The sequence below is a fragment of the Apostichopus japonicus genome, chromosome 11, assembly GCF_037975245.1.
Source record: "Apostichopus japonicus isolate 1M-3 chromosome 11, ASM3797524v1, whole genome shotgun sequence".
Taxonomy (NCBI): Eukaryota; Metazoa; Echinodermata; class Holothuroidea; order Aspidochirotida; family Stichopodidae; genus Apostichopus; species Apostichopus japonicus.
Genome location: NC_092571.1, coordinates 22,893,646 through 22,921,577, shown reverse-complemented (window position 1 = coordinate 22,921,577; position 27,932 = coordinate 22,893,646). Strand labels below are relative to the sequence as shown.

Here is a 27,932-nt window from a genome sequence, read left to right as displayed (position 1 = left end):
TGATAGCTGTCACGGACTAACGAAAATATAGTTCATGAGAATATCTCATATTATTGAAAATGAGGAAAATGCAAAAAAATAGAAATCTGGGGAATAACATAACGTGAATCCACTACTTCATATGTCATCCATAGCATAAAAAGTCTAAGGCTGCATCTCCTTAACACATCATCTTCCCACCCCCCCCCCTACTACCACCTAAACCTTGGCGTTGTTACAGATAGGTAGTTTTGACAGAAAAAGGATATTAACTGCTAGTAAATTTCACAACCCTGCATATTTTGTTCTTTTCATTTTGATATTTTATGGAAATAATTTCTTTGCTTTAAATTCTAAGATAATGTCCTGGTCAGTTTTTGAAGATTATATAATTTTCATATGATCTACAAATCCCATTTACGTAACACCAAACGGGGCATGTACTGCCAACCAATCAAATTCCTCTCTTCCATCTCTCCACAGCCCACCCCCGGCTGCACCATTCCCCACCACCCCCTCCCCTGCCTTTCATAAGCAAAGTCCTGTTTGTACCATTCACGTATTCTGTATGACAATCATGATAAAAATGTGCAAACTTTGTCTGAAGAAAAGTTACACCTGTGATTAACGACGAAAAGAAAACAATTTCCACAGGAAGGGGAGAGCACTCATTAGGCCACTTTGATGGAAATTGCGGTAAAAATGCAAAGTGGCAAAATTTATGAATATAGAATTTTATGATGAGGTGTATGTCAATGTCGATGAGATTGGCAATGATTTTGTCAGAAAAAAATATATTGAATGAGATGTATGGGGGTTTTTTTTGTAATTAAGTGAAAGAAATGATTGACTACATGCAACATTTGCTTTTAAAAAAATAACTGGGCAAATTTTACTGAATGTTTTATGTCATTGTCAAAACAAATTCAAGATATATATTACACTTTTGAAGAAAGATAAATATTGTCATGGAAATGGCAAATGTAGATGAATTGGCCTTTATCATCAAAACTGCAACAATTTTACTACAACCTTTCATCCACATCTCTTTTCCTCTTGAATGTGAAGGTAAATTTGATTTTATTTGCAAAGTGGGACCACTATTCAACTGCGCCCAACCCCAGCACCCACCCTCTGCATTCCTTCCCATCATTATAGCCATTTTTGCTATAGATCTAATAACTTACTCCGGCCAATCTTTCGTAAAGAAAGATTTCGTAAAGAAGTTTTAACAACACCTATGCTACAGGCTGTAATAGGATATGTATTCACTAGAACTTAGAACTAAAATAAAGAAGTATCCTGGAAATGAAACAAACCGACTTTGTTGAACATCTTCTGTCGTTATTCGTAATCAACGGTTTGATCAGGATATGCAGAGAATTCCAGCATATCTGGCTGGTGCTGGAAAATGAAATCCGTCTTGAGAAAGATTAGCAACCCTTTCACCACTTTTTTTTTTCACCATTCTATTTTGCTTTTCACCGGCGAAGAAAAAAATGAAACATGTAGTAACCGCTAGAACCACTTTAATTTTTGATCTAATTTTTTTGAAGGCTTTTTGCAACTTGCCAGTAGCGAATTGTCTTAAGAAGGGAATTTATGAACAAATGAACTAAAGCTGCGGCCGAGACAAACCTTTGAGGTTCCTTCGATCAGCTCCAGCCCTTCAATCTCCAGCGAGCCATCCCGTCCATCTCTCACTGCAACTATGGACAACCATTCGTTCAGGTTGACTTCCTGTAAACTCCTGAGGATTACAGACGTATCAAAAATTACTAACTTTTACTGACCAATCAGGAACAAGTATTTTGATAGCTGCAATACTCTGTTGCTGACTGTTTAAGTCCAATAAATAAAAACAAAATTTTCTGGGAGGATATTTTGTGGCAAAGATGGAAACGTTTGAAGTATTCGGCTCTCACCGTAGCTCTGCAATACCCGAGCCGAGATCGTAACGGAACTCCAGGAAGCTGTCGACCAGGTTCAGGGAAATGAAGTCTCCGTTACCATCCGTCTTCTGGCCCTGGTAAAAGATCATCCCGTCGGGCTTGGAGGAGAGGAACTCAACCTCCACTTTATGCTGGTCGCCCAGCTTCATCCCTTCCAGCTCTATGAAGGAGTTACCGCTGAAGGCGGGCACAAATGGACCTGCCATCTCTGGTTCGATTACTATGGGAAACGAAAGACAAGAGAAGACCAGGATTGATAGTAAACGACAGCCAACGGAAAGCAAACAGGGGCAACGCTTGCTGGTATCAAAATGGAGATTGCCTTTCACAGTTGTTTTATGTCAAAAATTAATGAAGTTCTTAAACACATGTACACTGATGGTTACAAAAAATATGAGCAAATGAAGTAAATGCTCCCAAATGTCAACTGAAGAAAAATGTGTGTTTTTAGTTGCTGAAACTAACAGTTTAGAATATCTTTCGTTTTTTTGGTGTCACAATATATATACACATATATATATATATATATATATACATACATACATACATACATACATACATAGATATATATCGAACACTAATTCATAAACAACATGCAGAAATGCTAGTGATCAAACAACAGATTAGAAATCAGCACAGTCCAGGTATAACAAATGTTGAAATCTATTGCATGCTTCTGTTTAACAGAAATATATTTAGATACAGAAGTATGTTTAGATATTTTCACTACACGGTTTGACCATCCTCAGGTTGCGTGGTCGGTGCCGTTATTATGCAATTAAGACTTTGGAGGGATTTAATTTTAATCACTGTCGAATAAATGTCTCCAAGTTTTATATACATTGTTTATTTCTTCTGCAAGGCTTGTTAGAAACTGTTGGCCTGGCAAGAAGCATCCAGGCACAATACCTTTAGTTAACTAACGCACAAGATTATAAACTATCTTCTATGAATGAACTAACTTAACGCTATAACAACAAGAAAGAAAGTCTTCTTAAAAACAGCAGAACTGTTAATTAAATACACTCCTGATTGAAGTGGAATTAATAAACACTTTCAGATTTCTGAGTAAACAAAAGGTAAACTGTACAATTAATGACATACCTTGGTTGCACCTGTCTCCTTGGACACCGGCAGGGCAGTCACACCGATAGGATCCAGTTGGTTCAGGTACACAGGTGGAACCAAAGTGACACATGTTACCCTCACAGGGGTCAGAGAAGACATCAGCACAATATGGACCTTTGCAAAGAGGAGGAGCAGCAAAAATTTATACATTTATGCTGGAACTGTCCTTAAAATAACAATCGAAATTATCGGAGTATTCTTTGGCAATATCTTCTTTCGCCAATTGTAATGAAGAGCTGATTGGGTTTTTTTTAATTGGGTGTAAAATAAAAAATTTTAAGGTATCACAAAGGAAGTCCCCAATTTCACAAATATATGATAGTGACATGAATACAATCTTATCCATATCACAGTTACCAAGCTTGTTCTGTTGAGATACAAAATTGTGAAAATTTACTCAATTCATAAAAAAAGGCCAAAATTGGGGAGTGATTTGTCATACAGAAAGGTAAAACACTGATTGAAATCAAAGGTCAATTTTGATGGAAACTGTTGGACATACCTTACCAACATTAAATAACATCCTGTCACATATTTAAATCCTTATCATCCATGGTTTTATAACCAATATTTCATCCCTAAAATAGAAATAAAATCAGTCGCCAGGTGCAGTCCAAGTGTGTAGTATCACAGATTGTTGCACAAATAAATATGATAAATATAAATATGAAAAATTTGGATAAACAAAAGGTTGGAATTGGATCAATAACTTCCTATGATAAGATCTGTATAATATATAGACACTTTGTATCCCTTTTAACGTGAAGAGTTTGAGTTCCACCTGCAGCTGCACACAATCTTCTTGAAACATATTGTAGAAGATTCTTGTCAAACTAATTGTTGTTAACACATTAACTTGTGTTTTCCAAAAACTTCTTTCCCCCTCCCCTCTTTCGGAAAAACTGCACCAGTGAAACTATGAACTAGTCAATCCCGTAGAGCGCCCCTCTGCCTGCCTGCCTGCAAGTTCATAAGGTGTGCTTCCGCAGCTTGTAAGCTCTTTTCAAGTCAAATTGTTACTTCAACACCGATAACACACATCAGGATCAATGGGAAGATGTCATTTTTTTAAACGCTGCAGAGTCCCATTTCTCTGAGCATTAGTTAAGTGCTTACTCTGTTGCTAGTATCCGTATACTACATTTCCAAAACACCCTCGAATACGCAAGTGCCCGGTACAGATCCATAAAGGCGTTTCCAACACAGGCAAAAGACGCTAGAATAAAATGATGAGTATCGACTGACGACAAGCGTACTCCAGAAAACTCACCCAAGAAGTCTCCGACACAATCGCAGGTATACCGTTCACCTTCTCCAGGAATGCAAGTAGCATTGTTCTGACATTCGTTGTTCAGGCATGGATCCTGACCACAGTCGCCGATGTTGGCTCCGTACAGCATGTCACCCATGACCTGCGGGAACTTCAGGTTATACTCCAGGTCGTTCACTCTCACATATCGTATACAGCCGGAGAATCCGCCCGAGATACCCGTCCTAGAATAAACCCTGCGGGACCGACCAAACAATCCTTAAAATCAACGCGGCACATCTCACTCATGAAAATAACTGTTCTAGCATACACCTTGCAGGACCGACCAACAATCCTTTAAAAGGCATTGAATACTCGCCCCAAACCGAGTGCAGCCATCTGAAAAAGTTAACTATTTGTTGCTTGCAAGTGACGTTTTGAGCATGTTGCTACAAAATGCAGACAGTAATGAAACGTGATACCTTGTTTATCTTTAGCTGGACCTGAGATGTCCATCGCTGTATTGTTTGTACACTGTGCTGTGGGTATATCCGCAACTGTATGTACTGATTGTACACTAGTGTCTAATTACCGACGATAGCAAGCTGTGTGTGTATTTTCTGGGATCGATGGTGGTGTTTTACACTTCTGTTACACCTCATTCGAAACTAGGTCAAATTACCGGCAGCATTAGACGTTTCTTTGAGCGCGAGTCTTCACACCCTTTAAATCAACGAGTAACTTCTTACTCATGAAAATAACTTTCTTAGACATTACTTGAATTAATTTAATGTCATGTTCTCAAACAAGAAATATACAGCAAATCTTTTCACAAGAAAGGGGGGGGAGAGGGGAGTTGCTTCTAGGTCAAAAAGTTGGAGCTGGTTGCTATGGTGAAATTCATCGCACTGCAACACACACAACAGTCTAACTTTAATATTCTGATCAATTTTGTAGGACTAGACAGAAGAAGAACAAAAGGCCAATAGTAACAAGAGGACAATCAAGGAGACATGAGAGGATGAAATGAAATTCAGCTCAAATATAACATTTCGTGATCAGACTATTTACGATAGTCAGACCTGTCCTACCCCAAATCCAAAATGGCCTCACCTATCTCGTCCTTCAGCCACGCTACCGAGGAACATTTCTGTCCCGAGATGGAGACCACTGGAGCCAGAGTTTGCCACTGATTTGACCTTGGGTTCTCCATCTACGCTCAGCGTTCCCTTCCTCTTGGTTCTAGTGGCTGACACTCTGTACCAGGTATCCTTCTCGATCATCACATTGCTCTTCAACGTGACAATCTCTCGACTGCCTAGATCAAACCTGCGATTGAAACGGGGAGGGGAAAAAATATGTTCCAAAATGAGGAAATCTGATATTTAACTTACGGCATCTTTTGACACAACCCACGTAGAACATTCCTGCTCTCCTTTTGTTCCATGGGTCAGTGTGTTTTATCGTAACTGGATTATTGTAACTTTCCACCATTAAATTTGCCACTGGGGTGTATTCTCACAGGACTGAATAGCAGACATATTGTTTTTTAGATCCTAACCGTTTGAAACATTCAGATATGATACTTCTTATTTTAGACAGCAACAGTGAAGGTTGGAGAGAATCGAATTGGTAGAGGGTAGCAGGGGCACGTCGATTGCATTCTGTGGCACAAATCTATTACAATTAAATGTTTGAATGTTTGCATTGAAAGGGCACTTGTATGTATTTTAGATCCTCCTGCAGGAACTCGTGAAGAAGCCTCATTGGCTTATCAAAGCTGCAAGCTGACCGAAGTCAGTCTCTTACATTCATATTTAACGTCCATGATTATCGGAATTGTCACCAACTCTGTAACTAGACGACATACATTAATCTTGGAGTGTCTCGAACCAGGGACCTTATGATTGGACATGATTTTCATAGTTCTATGCATTGAGAGACTGTGTCCAAACTTGGTTGTTATGGGGGGGGGGGGGGGGCTGCAGCCAGACTGCATAGAACAAGCCTGCCTAAGTTCCACAGTTTCACACAATAGGCACTGCTGGGTTCTAGACTCAAGTTTGATTCTCTACTTAAATGTCTGCTGAATGAGTCTGAGTGTATGTGGGTGGATATAAAGTTTTACATTATCAGCATAGCATGATATGCTATCATATATATATATTGCATGACATGCTATTATATATATAGTATGACATAACGTGACATAGCATACAACCTTTGTCATAGCTTTTTGGTGGAGTGTTAGCTCAGTGGTTAACGCCGGTGCCTTTCAATCATAAGGTCCCCGGTTCGAGTCACTCCAAGATTAATGTATGTCGTCCAGTTACAGAGTTGTTGACATGATTGACAATTCATAATCATGGACGTTAAATATGAATGTAAGAGACTGACTTTGGTCAGCTTGCGGCTTTGATAAACCAATGAGGCTTCTTCGCGAGTTCCCTGCTTGCAGGAGGATCTAATATACATACATTGCACATTGCACAACATTCACCATTAGGCAATCATAACACTTACTGTAACTCTACGTGGTCACCGACGAGGACCAAGGCGATGAAATCCCCACTGCCATCATCCATCTGTCCGTTGTAAAACAGCAAACCTTCGGATGAAGATGCCTGGAATTCCATCTCCACGGAGACTTGTAAGAAACCTTTGATGGTATCGTAAGCAATGTAAGAGTGACCAGAGAAGGATGGGTAGTTAAAATGAACAGCTGAGAAGAAAATGAAAATAAAAAACATATCAAAATTGAACGGTAGTAGGTAGAATCTAGTGCCCAAAATTTCAAAGGAGGCGGGGCGGGCACTCAAAAAGTTCAGGCCCCCTGTGTTATACCTCCCTCTATGTGTAGTCCATGTCTTTTGGACATGTCTTTTGTCCATGTCTTTTGGACATGTCTTTGGACATGTCTTTTGGACATGTCATTTGGAAATGTTTCTGGCTGACCGACCATTAAGATAAGTGATACTTACTGTCCAAGCAAACTGGTCCACCAGTCCCCAAGGGGCAATAACAGGTGAAGCCAGGGGCCATGTCAGACTCCATGCAGGTACCTCCACGTTTACAAGGGGAGCTGTCGCAAGACATGACTAGGATACTGGTATTTTCTGGTGTCTCTGTGGCATTAACCATGGGAAACAATGTCGTAGCTGCAGGAAAGAGATAGAACAGGAGTGAATGTAGCACTAGTAGACACATACACACACAAAAACACCTGAAAACAACAGTCAAATATCCTTCTACGATAAAAATGTTAGCATCTATCGCTTGTATACATTTCACCTGTACAGGCTTGTTTATTGGCTAACCAGTTTCGTAACAGCTTCTGTTCCACCTTAGAAGTGCCCATTTTATAAATATCATTTTTTATAAAACCACTCCCACTAAAACCACCAGCATTTTCCAGAAATTAATGTAAGGAAATTACTAACTGAATAAAAATAAAAATTTAAATCGTTAGCAATTTACTTGAATGAACTTGTGCAAGGACAATAATCCAGAGGGAATTATCACCATAATAGAGGCTACACTATTGTGACATAGGTACCAAAAAAAAAACAGGGAGATATGGATGGAAGGAGTCGTGACTCTGCTTACTTTCCATGCAACCTTCAAAGTTATCGCCCATTGCCGTGGTAACACCATCGGGGCAGCAACCGTACTCTGACATCTCACAGTCCTCCATGACTTCTGTTGGACTGACCATTGATGCTAAGTTAAAGAATTGAAAAGAAGGCTTGATTTTTGAAAGGATTTTCCGCTGAAAAACAATGTGAAACATTGTCCGACACTGCTAGTTGAAAACCAGACAGCGTGTCAACCTGCAGCAAGGATGAACCAATATCAAACAATAGATGTTATCTCTGCAGAGCCAGCAGTCCCTATCGTTAGAAACTGCAGAGCACAAAGGATTTGCCCCCCCCTTCCCCCGGTGTCATACTTTTGATACCGTGCCTGAGAATAAAGTGGGACCAGTGACAAATAAAGTGGAAACGTATGGATAAAATGAGACAAGATTGGTGACCGAGAGACCACGTAGAGGGATATAGGGAGAGACCTGACAGGACCACTCTTAACTAAACTTGACAGTGGGCAAATATAAACCAAAAAGTAAAGCCATTGTGTAAGTTTTGAACAGGATCATGTGAAATTTTCTCACGGCACGCTTAGTCCCCACAAACCCTACACCAAATGAGACGTGCTTGACTATCACCCTACAGTAACAGAAGCATTTCATCATGAAACTTACTTTCGCATGGTCCAGTGCTCTCTACGTAGATGATCTTTTCGGACCTACACGAGATCACCCTGAGCTGGCATTCGTTACTGTATGTCTGACTGTCCGAACCACAGACTTGTTCTCCGCTTCCTGGACAGTCGCTCGGACACACGCAGATCGAGGTATCGTTCATGTCCACGCAATCAGCGCCAAAGTCACACATTCTATCCTCACAAGTCATCGGTACGGAGTCATTGTCTAGACAGAGAAAGACAAAGAAATATAATTAAAAATAAAGAACCACAAGTATCACAGGTATCTCCCTCCCTATTGAGAAAATTTTATATCGCTAAGAGTGCTTAGTTGCTAAACGGTATAATACTGTGTAACTTTTCAAATAATGTTCAAGATATTTCAACATTTTTTTCTGGTTTTTTTGGGGGGTGGGGGATGGGTACTTTGCAGCTTGTTAGAAGGGGAAGCAGAGGGTAGTTTACTTTCATATTGTAAAGTTTTATATTTTGGATACATTCATATTTGCCAACATTCCATCACCATTTCCTACATCATCTTTATCTTCCAAAGAAAAACTATTTAAAGACTTACCTTACTTTTAAAAAACTTTTCCTTTAACACTCACCATTCTCACAGCCCATGGACCCCATGACCTGTCCCGCTGGACACTTGTCACACTTCATCCCGGTGACACCAGCTTTGCAGACGCACTCTCCGTAGTCCTGGCCGCAGTCATCCCTGACAGAACCACCGACGTTACACTCACAAGCTGTTTGTTTTGGTAAGGCAAAATATAAACCCAACGTCAGTTGAATCAGTGAACTAGTGATTAAAGCTCTTCATGTATTATATATTAATTCACCATGATCTCAACTTAACAACAGGACCAAGCCTACATTTCGCATATGACCTACTACCCCTAACATCCACCCCCTCCCACTAACATCTACCGCCTCCCCCTCCTCTCCCCCCCCCCCGCCCAATTTGTGCACATCCAAGATGTGTATACCATTATTCAGCCTTGGCCCTAGCTATTTTAGAAGGTAAGAACTCAGTGACAAGAACATCCCTTTTCTAGACAGCATTCCAAAACTGCCACAGAAATGCAAAGGCTTCTCTATATGTTCCCTTTGGGATAGGGGAACCTCCCCCACCCCATACCAACTGCCCTCTCCCTTGTAATCTCCTCTCTTGACTAAGCTTTTCTTTTCCATGCTCTGCACAGACATGGATCAAATGATTGTGTGATCCTTACGTTCACATCCCTCGTTGCCATCGACGATGCCTCTGAAGTTCCAGTAACCAGGTACGCAGCTGTTGCAGAGTTCCGCTGTGACACCCGGTCTACAGGAACACTGGCCACTGTCATCACACTCTTTGCTGTAGGCCCCATACTCGTTACAGTCACATTCTAAATAAAAATAAAATAAAATTGTTAGCAAACTGCTTATCCACTAGAGAGCCTGTGTAGGAGAATGTGTAAAAGTATGTTTGCCTGATGTTTCGATCCTAGCAGGATCTTCTTCAAAGGCTAAAGGAATTTTAAATGATTTAGCCTTTGAAGATCCTGCTAGGATCGAAACGTCAGGCCAACTAGCTTTTACACACAGTCACATTCTGTGACAGAAAACAATTTATGTGAACAAGAATAAATCATGAATTCAATGTTTGGGCACTGAAGATTTTACAGATGTTCAGAGTACAGTAAAAAAAAAAGTGATCGTCTGCGCTTTACTTTTTCTGATCCTGGCCTTTCTGGATCTGACACCTAACCCGTCTCCAACGTGTAAGTTCATACAGTCTGATACTGTGTTTTATTTCACAGCAACAGCAAACACATTTCTGTATAGATTCTTAAAGCCTAACCTATTGGCTATATACAGAAAGGTTCAGGCCTACCTCCTTCCAAGACATGGAGAAAGACTACAGTGTAATAACCCCAAAGGATGCTAAAAGTACCTTCCTAAATAATCAACTGAGGCATTCAGAGAATTCACTAAAACAACAGCATATCAATTCCTAGTAGAACCGTGCCAGGTTGTCATGTTACATTAAAAAGTACTCTTTACTACTTAATTAGAGATAATGACTTGTGTGGACAAGACAGTTTTTGGATTGTTAATTGAAACATTTGATACCATTAACAGGAAGTGGATTCATCTTTCCCCCTCCCCCTCCAAACCAGCCCCCCCCCACCCCCATACTTATATCATACAAAGTTCCTCTCAATGTTACCTTTTTCCTCACACCCTTCAAAGGCTGGTCCTTCTGCTGATGTTTCCTCGTCTGGACAACACCCGTACTCTGAATCTTCGCATGTTTCCATGGGAACATTCGTTGTGTCCTCTGCAACAAAATCATGTTTACTGACCAATCAGAACTCAAAATCTAATCTATTTTTGGTCTTAAAAATGAAAGTGAACAGATATGGATTCACAAAAGGTTTGTGTCAATAACTTACCCCAAAATTATTCTGTGAATGATAATAAAGATAAACTAACATTTTTTACAGTTTTTTATCTACTTCTTTCAAATATGATTGATATCTCTATTCTTTTGCAAGTTGAAACACTTTTGCAACAAACAAAAAGTTTTCACATCTTTCTTGACCCAGTTCCTTCAAAAGTAACATTTGCTGGATGAACAAGTGGTGCTTGCTTTATCTTTCAACAACTATTGCACTTCAATAAGCACATTATAAATTTCCATGAATAATACTCTTTTTGCAGATAAAAAATATTCAAATGAACCCTAAACTTTATGTTACCTAAATAATGATTATTCATGAGAGAGGCTTAGAAAAATCCGTCCAATGGATCAAAACAGGAAATTCAACTACCAAATGAAATGTGTTTCCAAATGAACCGTTGGCTGTGCGTAGCGTATGAACAGGCTTGATGTATCATAAGGTTGGTATGTTTACTATCACAGAGAGCTTCACGGACCAATGAACAATTGGTCAGGAAATCATGAATGTTAATAAGTGAAATTCAGACAGAACGTGTTCCTTCCTTGAAATGATTACACATTGACTCAACTAATGTGATTCCAACAGACCGAGTCAGTGAGCACAGCCAATGAACAGTTCTGATTTTGAGTTTTCCGTCCTCTGGGAACTGTAGCTGGAGTATTGTGGAGTGTAATAATTGTACCAGTGTGTACGTAGATGGAGTGACACAGAATGAATGAGTGAACGACTGAGAATGAATGTATGTTTGGTCATCACAAAGTAACCCACAAGTGTTCCCATGTCCGACAGATCATAATTACCCATGAGCGGAGATAAGAGAGGGATTAGAGGTCAGAACAGAAGTGCTCCATTTTGTTAATAAATGAAATGTTCAAAAACTTCCAACTGTAAGAAGGTTGTGAACACACTGCTTGCATGTGAAGATATCCTATAGATAATGTTCTATACACATAACCATTGTTCTTTGCAAACAATAAACAATGAAAGACATGGTTTTTGTTTCTTTGTTTCATTTAATCAGTCTATTTAACAACTTTTGCATTGTCACTGTGTTTTTCAACAAAAAATTCTGCAAAATTAAGTTTATTTTCTTCTGTTGGGCCCTATTTCTACTTCCTTGAATTGCTACAGTTAACATGCTTCAAAATGGCATATGTAAATTAGATGTAAATTTGATGTAAATTAGATGTAAAATATCTGTAATTGATATGTAAAATATGTCACTCAATATGTTCTGTGGCAATAGCCCCCCCCCCCCCACCACCCACCCCTGCTGCTCTCACCCTCCCCAAAAGAAAACCTGGATTGGTATTTTAAAGAATCATGGTTTGAGCAGCCTCATTCTTTGGAAAAACAATCTTTTATTTCGACTTAATGAATAAGCTGACAAACACTACAATGCAATTTTTCTTTCATTCTTTACACTTAATAGACAAGCAGAGGAAAGAAAGCAATACAAAATCACAAGAGAAACGTCACTTCAACTCAAACCTGTAAAATGTTGACCTACGTAGAGATAGCAAAAACAGAATTGACCACGAGTGGACATGGAAAAGACCTCCCAATGGAGCGATGGAATCAACTTCTAATATTCACATTATTATCTATTCTAGTTTGATGACTCCAAACGTATTAGTCATTACTCGGCATAAAAATGCACCAATGATGTCACAAAAACAATTTCAAAGAAGAGGGTTACGTAGGTCAAAATCAAAATCACCCGAGATTTGGTCCTATAATCAAGAGGAAGATAGAAGAAAAATCACTGCAAACAATATCAGAGAAGAGTTTGTGAAATTAGAACAGTAATCACCAAGTAATTGTGAACCATAGACATGCATGCACTTTGGTAAGAATGAAAAGTGGAAGTGGCAAAATGCAGTGAAGATAAAGCGAATGAGAAGTGAGGGTGATGTTAAGAAGTGATGTGATCATATGAAAGATATGAGAAAAACATGGAAAAGATAAACAGTGAGAATATTACAAGAAGGGTGGTGGCTTTAATGCAGTAAATCATACCGTTTGGTAACTTTACCCTCTGAAAATCGGAGCAAGATTGTAATGGTATTTTGATATATTATCGAAAAAACTTTTTTAATTTTTATGTTTATAAACCTCTTCTTTTTGCTTCAGTGATTCCTATCAATGAAATAGGTGCCATTTTAAAATCTTCTCTCCATTTATCTTGTCGTTTAAAACAAAGAATTTGTATACCACATTTGGGTTGTCTTTAATGTTTATTCTTTAAATTTATTGCATGTCAAATAAAACTCTTTGGGAGACATTTTAACTCCACGTCATTATTTAGAAAATCTCCAAAAAAGCATGAAAATATGTTAAAAACAAGAAGCCAGCTTTTGAGTTCTACAAGGTTTAACTTATGTCTACTTCAACCATTCTAAAAAAAACTTAATTCCAAATGTTTCAACTGAACTACATTCCCAACTTTGATTCTTTCTTCTTTATTTCCTTTTGGGGGGCTTTTGGGGAGTGGAGTTGAGGGGTTGGGTTCTTTGTTTGTTAAAATTATACCATGTGAGATTTTTCCTGAGTTAACTTTCATAAATATACTGCCCAAATGATGATGAGAGAGATAGAGAGAGACAAGTGAAGAAGATGCACAAGGCCAATGAAAAGATCAAAATAAATGGGAAAATAAATTAATAATAAAATTAAAAACAAGAAAACTTCTTATAAACAAACCTCCTTTAGATACTAAGGATGATGATGGGAGCATCAGTCGATGGTTGACATTAAGGATAAGATGTAACAAGGTAGCATGAAGAAAAACGGAAAAGCAAAACCAGGAAAAAAAATAAACAGAATAGTTAGTGTATTATACTAAAATGTGAATCAAAACATAAAATGTCAGTCTTAACATGAATATGCATATCTGAAGTCTACATGAATATATGCATATAAACTAAATCTATAAAATGAAAATAATGCAAAGGGTTAGTGCAATGCTTCAAAAGTAATAATATGAGAAACATAATTTCCAAAACAAAACATAAAAACATGTTAAAATCCTAAAAGTTATATCAATTCCAACAAAAAGTCTAGATTTTATTATTCATTAACTGATTCAGAAAATCCTAGTACTGCAAAACCTGGAATAAATAGTCCTTTGCTATATTTAAAATTTGCAACAAAGTTTTTTTTTTGCAGCAAGACCAGGCCAGTAAGATCAGCAGTGGCTTCTATTCAGGGATGTTTATAATTAATAATTAATTTATAATTAGTACTATACATACTGAAACAAAATCATACTTGATTTTTCTCATGGACAGAACAATTTCATTTCTTCATGATTTTTACCTTTCTGTTTCGGTTTGCAGCTATTTGTTACAAAATTCTGTTAATGCTTCTGTGGTTTTCTTTAAATAGTAGTTGTGGATAACAGGTTGGTCAAAAATAGTTCTCATTCAATGAGGCCTCCAAGCATTTTATTTTGAAAGATTTTTTTTTTTTTTAAGGGCATTTAGGTAGGTTGTGAGAGCCATGAGAGGTGGGGGGGGGGGGGGTGGCAGTCCATACAAGGCAAATTTGCAACTTGGGAAATTATGCACTAAAGTGAATATTACTGAAATTACATATTTTCATGTACAAGAAAACAAACCTTTCAACTGTACTGAATGCGACTAGATCTAATTATAACGTCAAAATTTAATCACTTTTGTTAATGAAAGCCATTAAGCATTCCAAAATCATGGGTTACTTTCAATCGGTTATATTTCAAAGATTTTCTTTTTCGATCAACGTGCTAAGATTTCATATTCAATAGGCCATAACATACTTGTGGCCATAACATACTTGTAATTCTTGAAATGTCATTTTGAATGGAAGTGCTAAGGGTTATGGAAGGAAACTCTTTTATGTGGCATTAATAAGAATCACAAAAATGCTTTAAGAAGTAGATAAGAATGATAGAAACAAAAAGATGTGAGGTTAAGTGACATTATAAATCTAATGGTGAACATGCATGACAGACACACCTACAACTAGATTAACTTAAAGCAGCTTTCCAAGTTGATTTTGAAATACAAACAAAAATAATATGAACGCCCAAAGTTGTACTGGTATATGTAATTTGGTAAATGAAGCACACTACCATGTGGTTCAAACCATTCCTCTTTGTTGATTTTGATCAATATTTTTTCTTTTGATAATTTCCTCTTTTTTTTCAATAGGTCTACTAAAAAACCATACCAATGCAGCTCAATTAAATTTCCTAATCAAGTTCCATGTTGAGTACTGTAAAGATTGTTGAGTACTGTAAAGATTTCATAAATTAACTTACCACCTAGTGTAAAACTCTTGACACATATCACATAATAATCAAGCAAAAAGTCAAATATTTTGACATTTTCAAAGTTGCTTCAAAGTGATTAATACTGTAGTGAAAAGTGTCCAAGCGACGAAATGTCCAGGACAGAATCAATTTAATGAATTTATTTTCTCAATAATTAATATTTTCTTGGTGGAAAAAGCAATCTAAGATGGTGTTTTCTTTCCATCAACTTTCAGGTGATTTTTTGAGAAGATTTGGTAGATTTTGGGAAAAAATTGTTTAACCAATTCCAAACGCTGCTTTACCTTTTTCATGTGTGTATTCCCACTACAATGTTGATACTCTATGGCAACTACTGCTAACGTGTGATGCGACTCAAGAACGTCCAAGAAACGGCTATGTATGTGGTCTGAAAATAACTTTGACCAGTATCATGCACATCCACAATGGGGGACAATTTGTCAAACCAGCTCTAATACTATTAAAACAATGTCAAAACATTGATATATTATCCGTGGTTTTCTGTTCTTTTGGCATCCTTTTTTTCTTTTATTTCCTCTTTTTCTTCTTAAAGGAGCCGATTCACATATATACAAGAAGTATATATTATGTGACATCAGAATTTCTTTTAATATCTGTCAAACTTCCTTAAGTAAGTAATCCACTTGTACCCGCAATAAAATTTAGCATATTTCTCGCATTCCATGCAAGAATTTTGAAAAGGTAGCACCACTGAAACTTTTACAACTCCAAGAGTTTTCATCTCAAAATCAAGGGTGACAGAAATTATGGGTGTCGCAAACTCTATGTCCTGTGTTATAGTGAGAATCTTCTGCAGCCAAAGGGCACGAATGAATCTGGTTACTTGATCATCAAACTTTGCATCAAACTTTTAAATTTACCAAATAAAGCAATGTAACCATGGTAACAACCAATCAGATGGAAGTACCCGTAACAGAAAATAAGCAGTTTTGAGAACACACACACAATGAAAACATGATGAAAGCTCAATTTCAGATAATTCCCTCAATCTAAAACATACAGCATTTAACAATTATAATTTCCATGAAAAAAATATGAACCAATTCCCAAACTAAAAAGGTGATGATAAGTGATGGGTTTGGTCGATAAAATGTTACTTTGAAACCAACCTGGACAGCACACAGCAAAGTTTCCCATGGAATGGATGTGACAATAGCTACCGGAGGGGCACTCGTCCCCTTTGTTCTCGGCAGTACATCTGATATCCTCTCCACTCTCTCCATCAGTCAGAGGTGTCTCCCCGTCACAAGGTTCTTGCTCAATGTCTGCAAAAGAAAAAATTTCATAAGAAATTTTTATGTAACTTGGATGATTCTGCAATGAGTTTTTAGGCAGCTTTTACCTCCGCTCGCTTCCAAGTTTACAAGCTACCAATAAAATATGATGAATGAGGATTCCATCATAAACAATACAGCTGGATAATTGTTCGCTAGGATGGCAGGATTATTAAACGAGTACTAGCCACCCCCGCCCCCCCCACCCCCCAAAAAATAGGGTTATTCTTTCAGGATGCTAGTCTGGTTACAGAATAAAGACAAATTTATCAATTTAGGTATTTTAATAAATTTATTTCCCTATGTGCAGCACTACTCTTCTGACAACATACCAAAACTATCCTAAAGTGATGACTTAATACACAAACATCAAAAATAGTACAAGTGCTATGTACTAAACAAAGCAACTTATTATGTAATTCAGTCATTCTACAGAAAATAAATATTACTTTATCTGCTTAGCAAGGCCTATTTGCTGTGGGTTTTTTTGCCCCCTATTTATTTATTTTATTTATTTTTTTTGGCCCCCTAGTTTGTTTGTTTTTTTTGGCTCCCTTTTTGTTGGGGGGGGGGGCTAATTGTTGGATGGATGGACTTACCCTTCACTGGTGCCAACCGAACTCTGCTACACTAATTGACCACATATATGCAAAGAAATGACTAATATGCAGCAAACACCAATTGTACAAGCACTACAACACGAGCAAATCCCTAAGTTTGTAGATGGATTTATTCCGCATAAAGTTAAAGAAGACTATATCTTAGCCGGCTACGGCCTCATCATTCCAATTCTTTCCTTCGTTTTTTCCTTCCTGACACCGGAGACAGGATTACCTTCACAGGTGCCCATAGACTCTGTTACGATCGACTTCTGCTGTTCGCAGCTGGCTTCCTTCAGCTGGCATTCGTTCCCGTAAGTCGCCCCGTCGCTTCCGCAAACGGCTAACCTGATGGCTGGACACGACATGTTACAGGAGCACCTCGACCCAAGACCCACCGATTCGCAGACTCCACCGAACGCACAGTTGATCTCCTCGCATTTCTTAAACTCTGAAAACGGCATCGTGCTGTCGGATGCTGTGGTGCTTTCCTCATCGTCCCCGCTCAACTCTCCAGAGCCGGATTCTATCGGATAAAATAGCACCATGTTTTATTGTGATATACGGACCGTTTCAGGATAATGTCTGAGAGATATTTATACTCTGCGTTGTATTGGCCATATCAAAACAAGGATATGTCCGGGGCATCTTACCTTTACAAATCTATCAAAGCGATACAAAATTAAAACTTCCAGCTGGAAACAATAAATCTCAGCTTTATTGTGACCATTTGACCACCCACCCACCCCCCTCCCCACACTTAATTATGCAGTTTCAGAGTTAGCTGGCAGTTCATTACCTTTATGGCATCATTTCTGGAGTGTCTGTTACCAGACAAATTCAACTTAAACTACAGACAATCTTAGTCATTTACCACCATCAAGTAATTATCTTCCTGTCACAATTATAATATAATAATAATAAGTAATATTTATATAGGGCATAATCAGCAAAGCTGCTCAAAGTGCTTTACAAATGTAAAACCTAAAAACAAATAGTAACAAAAACCAAAATATTAAATATAAATAAATATCACTATTAGTAATTAATGAAGTCTTCACTCACCTACTTCACACTCTCCATAATAATCAATAAACAAATCAAGCTTCCTCTTGCACATGGTGAGGTTCATTTTACATTCATTCTCGTAGGTCTGGCCATCGCTACCGCAGACGGGCTCCCTGATGAACGGGCAACCACCCTTACATTTGCACATTCCATTCTTACAATAAGAACCGTGCGTGCAATTCATATCTCTGCAGAGATCTGTGAGAGAAAGACGACATAAAATCCATTTTTGGTGAAATTTTAAAAGCCTCCTTAGATTTCTAGTAGAAAACAAACAATGTACATGTTCCACCCCACCCTCACCCATCCCCCTCCCTACCAGAGATACCCTCCTATGCATTTAGAATCCAGTATCTCTCTGTGGAATAGGATTACACTTGCTGATTACAATTCAGACTGAAAGACTTTTCTTGAGCATTATGTAAAATTCAAAATACGAAGCACTTTCAAATTAGCGATGAAGACGTTTTATTTCAAACAAACCTATGGTTAAATGTATTCAATTGTGTTTTTGTATTTTGTACTTGTTTTGTTAAGCCCATTGAACCCCAGGATTTTGCGCTATATAAGCACCTGTGTAATAATAATAATAATATATCAGCAGGAGTGATAAGTCAGGAAATTCTGGGAAAAAAATACCAATCCTTGAATACCTGCCGATAGAAAAGAAAAGTTCAAATCTGCATACACATATCTGAGTAAGATGAGATTCGAAACATACCACAAGGTCCCTCCGAAACAGCCGTGATTTCTATTGACCTTAGACAAGATCTGCTTCGCAGGTTACATATGTTGGAGTAGGTCACATCGTCGGAGCCGCACACCGGACGATAGTTAGCGTTACAGAACTCTGCGCACTGACATGTTGGCTCTCCGTCCTTCATCCTGCAGTAACCTCCGTAACTACAGACATGATCTTCGCAGAGATCTGTAAAAGGAAGTGAAAAAACCCATGGTTACTTTGTACAGTTTGACAGTTTACAGCAGGAGTTCCCCCTCCCGCCTCCCCCCCTCCCCACCCCCGAACGATTCAATACATCCTAGGAAAAAAATCAATCCACAACCAACTGAATCTAGAAAATATAGACTCTTCAGGTTCTTGCATAATTGAGGACCCCATGTTTAGAGAATGGTAAGACACTTGAAAATAATAGCTAGATCCCTGTTGAGATCTCCTGCTAACTTCAATCCAATATTTTAAACGTGCTGATAGAAAGATCAGGCCCTCACTCATCAAAGGGAGGTACAATAGACTAAATTTAATACATGATACAAGTCGATATTGATATACAAGGCCTACAAATAATTCTGATACATTTAAAACCCACTCTAAAACCAACTGCTGGAGCTAGGGGTATTGGTCAGGGGGGCCGAGAATGGTCTGTAGGGGCGCTTTCGACACTAAGCGGAGCGCCACCACAGGTTGGCGCGGAGCGTACATACATTTTTTGAGTAAAGATACACCCTAGATCGCAGGAAATGACCCTTTCCGGGCCTTGCTAATTTGCAGATACAGGAAGAATAAATAGGTGTCATCACCATTTTGTCAGAAAATTACACCAACAAAATGTGACAAATGTCAATAGGTAATTGAGAGCGCAATAAAAAAGTAAATAATCGCGAATAAGTAAAAACTGGTAAAAAGCTAAAAAGGGCGCCAGCAGTCCATTTGAGTCCGTCGGGGGGGGGGCATCCGCCCCCTCTGACTGTATGGACGCTCCTGTATGGACGATTCCTGGAAAGTTTCTCGGCTATATCTGTGGTTGGTTAATAAAGTCAGCGACCGCCTACTAGTTTAAAACTAAGGTTGACGCCAGCCTCTATAGCAACGTAAATATCGTTGGTATAGGGTTTTGTGCTCTGAAATACCACTTTTGCAATGCAGTAGAAATTTTGTTTGAATGTGCTTGTTTGTCAAAGCGGTTTTTAGAAACACAGTATTCCTTCATTATTCATACACTTACCGCATTGTCCCATTGAAATGATCTCAATCTCCTTCTGCTGGAGGCAAATGGCTCTAGTGACTTCACACGGGCTTGAGTAGGAGACTTTGTCCGAGCCACAGACAGGGTCCATCTCGCCGTCGCAAGTCATGTTACATACGCACTGTGCCAGGCCACTCACGTCACTGCACACCGCTCCAAATTCACACTCCATCTTGCGACAGAGGTCGACGTCTTTGTCTGAAGAGAAAATCCAGAAAATGATGGCGTCAAATGGAGAGAGCCTTCGAGATGATTTACAAAAAGTGATGGCAGATAGAAAAACTATGATATTAATATGTAAACATCTTCGAGTAAACCATTGGGAAATATTCATTACGGTTGCTTGGCAACTGTCTTCAAATTAGTCTTGATTAAATGGTGATCACAAAACTAAACAAAAGTGTAATGCATGCTGGTAAAAGAGGCAATTTGTTAGGGCCTAACAAGAGCATGCAAAACAAGATGGAGATTATGTTAAGCTGTTTCTATAAGCAACTTAGGAGTAGATCCAGCTTATACCTTTTAAAGCACTTTGAAAATGAATGTAAGGTATTCAATGCCAAGAAATGAATGCTACTTTTTTTCCTTGTACCAATCCATATTATGGTGGCACACTGTAAGCCCACAACAACAAGTATTTGGCACCCCAGACCTGGTGAAATTTCAGTTGAGTTAAGATGAAAGTCAATTAATTCCCTAGAGCACACCCAAGCCTAATTACTTACCACATGGCTTGTTGTAGAGTGCTACAAGTTCCATTTTACCAAGGCAGGCGGTCCTCTCCATCTCACACATGCTGTTGTACGTGACTCCGTCGTTGGCACAGACTGGGTGATAGACATCGTCACATTCAGACGGACAGACACAAGACATTTCCAGACTCGTGGAGAGGCTGCAGTGACCGTACTCGCAAGGTTCCTTAGCGCAGGGACCTGCGTTAAAGAAGACACAGTATATCAATTTCAGAAGCAACTTGAGGACAAAAGTTTCAGTTTCCTCCAACTCTGTACAATGAACTGGACTAGATCTGTTTCACTAAACTTCTATTTCCACAGACATGGTAGTCGAAAATGTCAGATGGTCGTCATAACGTCTTAAGTTGAAATTTGCTAGTATAATTTTATAATAATTTTTCCATAACGAACACTGGGGCAAATGTGCACCTTTTGGGTATCATCGTCACCACCATCATCATCAGTAAATTATCTTAAAACTTGCGAGCGACGTTCGTCTCTGCTCGTTTTACCGCAGGCACATTTATCCTTCATCCCATTCATCTTTGTACTAACCTTCCCTTTTTCCTCTCTCACTGATCGGTGGCTCTACTCCTGTTATTGTTTGTTTAATTAATTAACCTTTAATTGATAAAGTTAAAATTGATATGGTTTACCATCAGATGCACATCCCTCCATCGGTACTTCAGTGATATCCATGTTCATGACGCAGGCCGCGTGTTCCATTTGGCATGAACTATTATACATCATGCCATCACTGCCGCAAACAGGGCTGTACTCGTCACCGCACCCATCGGTGCATTCCAGGACCGGACTTCGGCTTTCGTCCAATCGGCAGATCGCTCCCTCCTCGTGTTCTACTCCTTTGCAAGGATCTGAAGAAAAGAAAAATAAACAATTATGTAGCTGGACATTGACTGTGAAACGTTCAGAAGGGAGAAACAAAAGTATTACTTTAATACGTAACAATACAGTATGAAGACATCCTTTTTCTGATCAGAAAATCACTTTAAAAATGGATTACAACCATTTTAGCTGGGTACATCTTACCAGGGTCAGTCATCATCATTGTTCAGATATGAAAAGTTCAGACTGTTTCAAGGTAATTTATTTTGATCTGATCATAGGGAAAGATGGGGGGAACTTGCAAGAGACGGTAGGAAGGAGGATTTCAGTAGATCTCCAAAATGATGACGGGTTTGTCCCATTTTGGGGGTATTTAGTTACAATGCAATGTGGATTTGACGTGAACAACTAGTCCTCTGCCCGACGATCATCCAAAGCTGATTTGGGTCGTCCGAACAGAAATTCGGTCGCCCTGGACGATCAGATGAACATTTCAAATTTCCCAGACAATGGTGGATAGATACTCACCACATAACCCTTCAAAGACAGCTGTGATATTGTTCTTGCTCTTGCAGCCGGCCAGCGTCATCTTGCACATATTTTCGTAGTCTCTGCCGTTACTCCCGCAGACGGGTTCCTCCACTGAATCGCAGCTGTTTTGGCAGATACAGCTGGCTTCCGCCCCGTTGGGTAAGCAGACTTCTCCGTATCCACACTGTATATTGTCGCAAGGATCCACTGCACAAAAATGAAGAATCGGAGAGAGTTACAACATGGGCGTGTCGTATGGACAGATAAGACTGTATTAGACTTTTAGGAGAAATTTTGAAAAAGGAAGTGAAACAATTCAATAATAAATACACATGCAAAAATTTACCAGTTGTCAGTTTTACCTAATTTGCAATGATCGACACCAAAAGTTGCAAATTTAGCACAAACCTCCTCTTCTCTCTCTGTCTCCTGCTTTCCGATTTTCAACTGTTTTGAAATGTATCCTTTTCTCAAAACTGATACTGCAAAGATTGCAAGAAACTTCCTGAAAATACCCTCCATCCCCACCACCCCCCCCCCCTCCCACCGCGCCTCTCATGAGGTAGTGTTGACTGTTGCAAGCCACTGTGTTTGAAAACTTTGGGAGATCGGAACACAATCCAATTATCCAATGCTTATTTATTCCAGAGTAAATCCCAAAAATAATTTCTGCACATGTATACGATAAACTACAATCCTCTTTTCCTATAGTAGTCGGTATTATCCATATTACACTGTGTAACAAAAACACTACATTTTATACGACAAATCTTCTTCTCGTTTTATCTCTCTTTTAACCTTGTTTAAGTCTTCATGACAAAATTATTACAAGTCCATTTATACATCTGCATAGTAATATTTCCACAATTTATTTACTGCATAGAATATATTAAGACCAGAAGTGGAACAAAAGAGGTGCATCTGCGGCCAGATATTTATAGTATCATAGCGTAAGAAAAAGAATTTCTTTATCCTACATAATTTAATAAACCAAAACAAAATGAAACGAATCTCATTAACATTGCAGCTGACTAGACTGCCCCGGAACAGTTCTTACATTCCATGTACAGTAAGGGACACAACAGAAGCTTTCAGAATAATTGGTTTAACTCTCCTTTCACATATATCTAATCACAGCACAGACTGAGTATGGGAGAAATACGGTAACAAAATAACATTACACATCGAATACAACCAGCTGCCTATATATAGCCTAAGCTTTTGAATACTATCATGATGATGATGATGATAAATTATCTGTTGTCCTCTTGTTTATTAATGTTTTAAGTAATTAAGTCAAAATACTTTGTGGCGTTATAGTCAACAAGGATTCGTAGTGATTGTTTGACATGTATTTATAGGTCTGCTGTATAGACCCTGGCAACTATAGCACGCTATCATGGAAAAGTTTCTTGAGATTACGTAATCGCCCTGTCTTAGTCGTAAAATGACCTCTTTTTACCAATTAGTCTGCAAAGCCTGCCACATATTTTTCTTGTATGAGGGTCTTTGTGTGAATGCTATATGATTAACTACACTGTAGATATGAACATATTTCCACCAGGGAGTTGTATTCCATAACAACTCCCTGTTTCCACACAGTGTTTACACAAAGAGCCTTGGCGTTAAGAAGCTATGCAGGCTAATTGTAAAGCCTGAGGTCAATTTACGACCTTAGCAGGTCGATTATGTAATCATAAAACTTTCCTAGCTATACCGTGCTATAATTGGAGCCAATAAAGCAGATCTTTACATAATACCAAAATGTTTCTGAGTGCTTTTGCTATTGTATTTTGATCTTGTGAAGGGATTCCACTCATTTAATTGTGGGCAAATCCGACTGTTTGTCGACTAACAGGCATGCACAAAGCAATTCATTCCAGTCTCAGTATAAAATAGTACCTCATATTTATTTCTTAAAATTGCTTCAATTAGCTGAATAATTAATTAATTAATTAGAATTAGTTGCAGAAACTCCAATAAAGCAGTTATACAACCAAAGCCGTCAGTGATCACCATCGCAACCAGGTTTATAATAATATTAAACAGACCACAAACAGGTCAAGTTACAAAGCAGTTTTTAATACTGAAAGTTGAATGTTTAAGAAACTTGCTGTATGTCTTTATCCACTTTCAAGTATCTCCTTTTCATATTTTATATATCTGTTTTTAATTTTTTTTTTTAAATGCTTTTTCTTTTGCATTGAAAACAAGGAAATCTCTCCTTAATCCTGCTACAATGCAGAATGTACCTCTTGTTCAAGTTGCATTTGAAATATTGTACCAATATTTTATATGGATTTTCATATTAAAGTGAAAAAGCACATTTGTAGGAACCTACACTAACCACTGGGTTGTGCATGTAAGTATACAGCAAGTTTCTTTGAAGGCACATTCCATTACACCATATTAAATTATATATGCCATCAACCTCATTAGCATATATATGGTTACATAAAAAGTATATAACGATCATCAAAGAATATTTGGTTTTAAAGTTATTTAATTAGTTCCACACTCATTATCACAGTTATATTGATGTTGAAGAAATAGCCTGTAAATTTGCAAAACACAGTACAAGTAGTATAACACGTTTAACACACGTGAGGGGAAAACGCAACGAAAATACTCACAAGAATACAAGTATCATTGAATAAGTTAGAATTTATATTTTAAATACAGATGCTGAGTTTCACACATTTTTTTTATCATAAAAATACTGAAAAAACTGTAAATTTCCATACTAAAATGAAGAGAAAAAATCTTACTTAAACCATTGAATTTGCATAAAAATTTTGCTAATTTCTACACAGCAGTACTGTAGGTTATATCGCATTCACTATTGCCCTGAACGTTACGATATGATAACCTTTTGTCATGCAAAGTAGATGCATGGCAAATAATTATTTTTTTGATGTCTAATAAACATTGTCTACAGCTTGTTTGGTTCAGAAATTTAGGTCTCTTTAAAATATATAGCATATCATAATGTAGCACAAAGTTACATTCAAATTTGTCAAACCTAGAATTATAATATTGTCACCAACAGCACTTATAATAACAGTATTGGCAATTGGGTTACATTTGATTATGAATAATGACCTTATTTCCAAATAGAGGCCTAGTCCAAAATGTTGATCATATTTGGTAATTATAACTATTGATAAAACATCTTCACCTGCACATTTATTGTAAATTTTGTGACCAATCTCATTTCATAAAACAAAAGACTTACCTGTAGGAAACTAATTACTAAGTTCAATTGATAAGTTCACTAACACAAAAACAAATCATATTTAATCCTTGAAACAGGTCTGTAAAAAATTCAATCCATTTATGAAGAGTGTAAAGCTATCAAGTGGAAGCATCCTTTATGACTATATTTATCAGCTGGAGGACAAGATTTTATTAGTGACGCTGAATGTAAGCATTGCAGATACTTAATATAACGGCTGGCGGGAATGTAAGTTGACAATATAGCTGGATTTCATGTTAGAGAAAAATATGGGATAAGCAGCTGGTATTCGATAAGCTGGTAGCAGCCAAGTAATAAAAAAAGGTCAATCAACCCTTGCTATCCCCATCTCCATCCTCCATCTCCATCCCCATGTATCCCCATCCCCATCTCCATCTCCATCCTCATCCCACCCCATCCCTCCCTCCATTCATCCTCCCCAACTCTCCTGACCCACCCATCACCGAGGTAACACAGATCAATCATCTTTAACTCTTTACCTCATACTACGCCAATAATAAATAACAATGTTATATAAAATAAACATAAAATACAGTACATTTATCTGGCAGTGGATAAGTTCTGTCTTTCATCATTCCAAATAATGAGAATTTGAAATTATGACTGCATGAGAGGGGGCAAGGAATTACTACCACACCTACATGAGGAATGTAGGTTGTACTTTCGGTGTGCATGAAATGGCAATGGCACAATGAAAACATGTAGCTTGGGAGACTGAATTTTACTAACGCTAATGCGGCAGAAATGTTTTTCTTTTCTTTTCTTTTCCTTTTTTTTTTCTTTTTTTTCGTCTTCTTTCTTTTTTTTCAAATGAGAGTTCAATATCCTCTTTCTCTTCCCTGTGAGTCACGAAACCATGGTATGTTATATGACAACACTAACATGGTACTGCCTTATGATTACACAACAGAACTTTATTACATCACAATAAATATAGAACTTTTCAATTGGTTTCCACACGGAATCAGAGCTAGTACATGGCAGCTATCTATACCTCCTCATTTCTACTAAACCTGGTCCGGTAGCATCCATATTTTTCCTTTCCATGGACATTTTATATCAAAGCAATGACTTATATGTCCAACCCGAACGTTCCTTTTCATAAACATGTTTCTACAATTTGGCTAATAATATGACATCCATTCTTTCTTGATCTTGAAAAAAAAATATATTAATAACACGCATACATTAAAATCCTTATCCGAAAGATAGCATTGTACCTTTACTTTGCTTTCTTTGTAAAGCGCCTGGAGCAGTGACTTTTGTGTACTGATTTGGCGCTATATAAGTCTCATTTATTATTATAATTACGTTTCTAAAATTATTTGCCCTTTCTATCAATGTTTGCTGAAAAAATTACATTTACTCAAAAAAGAGAATTTCAATAGGATAATAAAGCAAGGTTTTTTGGTCACAATTTTGAGTAAACTTTAAACTTAAAATATAACTAATGAAGTTGCATGGAACTTTCCATAGCTCTATGTGAATAAACAATGAAGGTAGGGATGTTGGGTATATAAGGCTATAGGAGGATGAAACAGCTAGAGGTATCGATAAAACATGAGCAGAGCAAGAACAACGAACGTCTCGAGGGGAGCACAAAAAAACATGCCACATACAAAAAAGGTATGACACAAAGGGAATGATGGCACGTATCACACAGACTTGAAAATGTTTACTTAATATGTTACGAAAAAGATGCCAGAGGTGGTAAATTCAGCAAGAAAACTATTAAGGCACAAATTTAAATGGTTGGAAAAGAGCATGTTGTTGTTGTTTTTTTCCAGCTGAAGTTAGACGCACATGCAAAACATAGTATGGTCGAGCCTGAAACGATCACTGACAAGAAATGACATTTGAAACAAGGAGAGGATTTAAGAATGCATCTCAAAGATGTGACGTACAATTACCAGGATTCTTTGACAGTCTAGCTGTTTGATCCCCTGTGAAAACAAATTTGGTAAAGCACGTAAAACATTAGAGGACCCGCTACTATACTGCGAACGATTATGTTCAGGGATATTTCTTAGAATGAGGAGAAAAATTAGTGGAAAAGGTCCTGTCTGCTACAAGGAAATACAACACAATCTGAACACAGAACCCCCATCATTAAACCAAGCCAGGCACAGAACACCCAATATTTAACCCACGTCGGACACCGAACTCCCCCAACTTCAAACCATGCTAGGCTAACATACCTGCGTGTATACTGCTAATCATACAAACAAAGGCAACTAAGACTGTATTATAGATGTTGAAGTCTGCCCGAGTGTAGCAAGGGTAAG

The 27,932-nt window shown here is 38.0% G+C and overlaps 1 protein-coding gene across 4 annotated transcripts in view; it reads right to left on the bottom strand.

The window, feature by feature from the left end:
* The window catches only part of LOC139976033 (agrin-like), a 103,939-nt gene that overhangs the window by 13,024 nt on the left and 62,983 nt on the right, over positions 1–27,932 (bottom strand). For 3 of the 4 annotated variants that reach the window (XM_071984426.1, XM_071984425.1, XM_071984427.1), the window contains exons 4-24: positions 27,552–27,590; positions 22,389–22,598; positions 21,671–21,889; positions 21,006–21,212; positions 20,260–20,478; positions 19,017–19,223; positions 18,293–18,493; positions 17,463–17,753; positions 16,464–16,619; positions 10,787–10,897; positions 9,807–9,962; positions 9,177–9,320; positions 8,567–8,794; positions 7,915–8,028; positions 7,290–7,466; positions 6,832–7,030; positions 5,422–5,637; positions 4,330–4,565; positions 3,036–3,173; positions 1,905–2,151; positions 1,618–1,729 (exon numbers count right to left, since the gene is read on the bottom strand). In XM_071984426.1, the coding sequence (XP_071840527.1) occupies positions 1,618–1,729; positions 1,905–2,151; positions 3,036–3,173; positions 4,330–4,565; positions 5,422–5,637; positions 6,832–7,030; positions 7,290–7,466; positions 7,915–8,028; positions 8,567–8,794; positions 9,177–9,320; positions 9,807–9,962; positions 10,787–10,897; positions 16,464–16,619; positions 17,463–17,753; positions 18,293–18,493; positions 19,017–19,223; positions 20,260–20,478; positions 21,006–21,212; positions 21,671–21,889; positions 22,389–22,598; positions 27,552–27,590 (3,827 nt within the window). The remainder of the gene's footprint in view (positions 1–1,617; positions 1,730–1,904; positions 2,152–3,035; positions 3,174–4,329; positions 4,566–5,421; positions 5,638–6,831; positions 7,031–7,289; positions 7,467–7,914; positions 8,029–8,566; positions 8,795–9,176; positions 9,321–9,806; positions 9,963–10,786; positions 10,898–16,463; positions 16,620–17,462; positions 17,754–18,292; positions 18,494–19,016; positions 19,224–20,259; positions 20,479–21,005; positions 21,213–21,670; positions 21,890–22,388; positions 22,599–27,551; positions 27,591–27,932) is intronic. The other variant, XM_071984428.1, reaches the window with a different exon arrangement.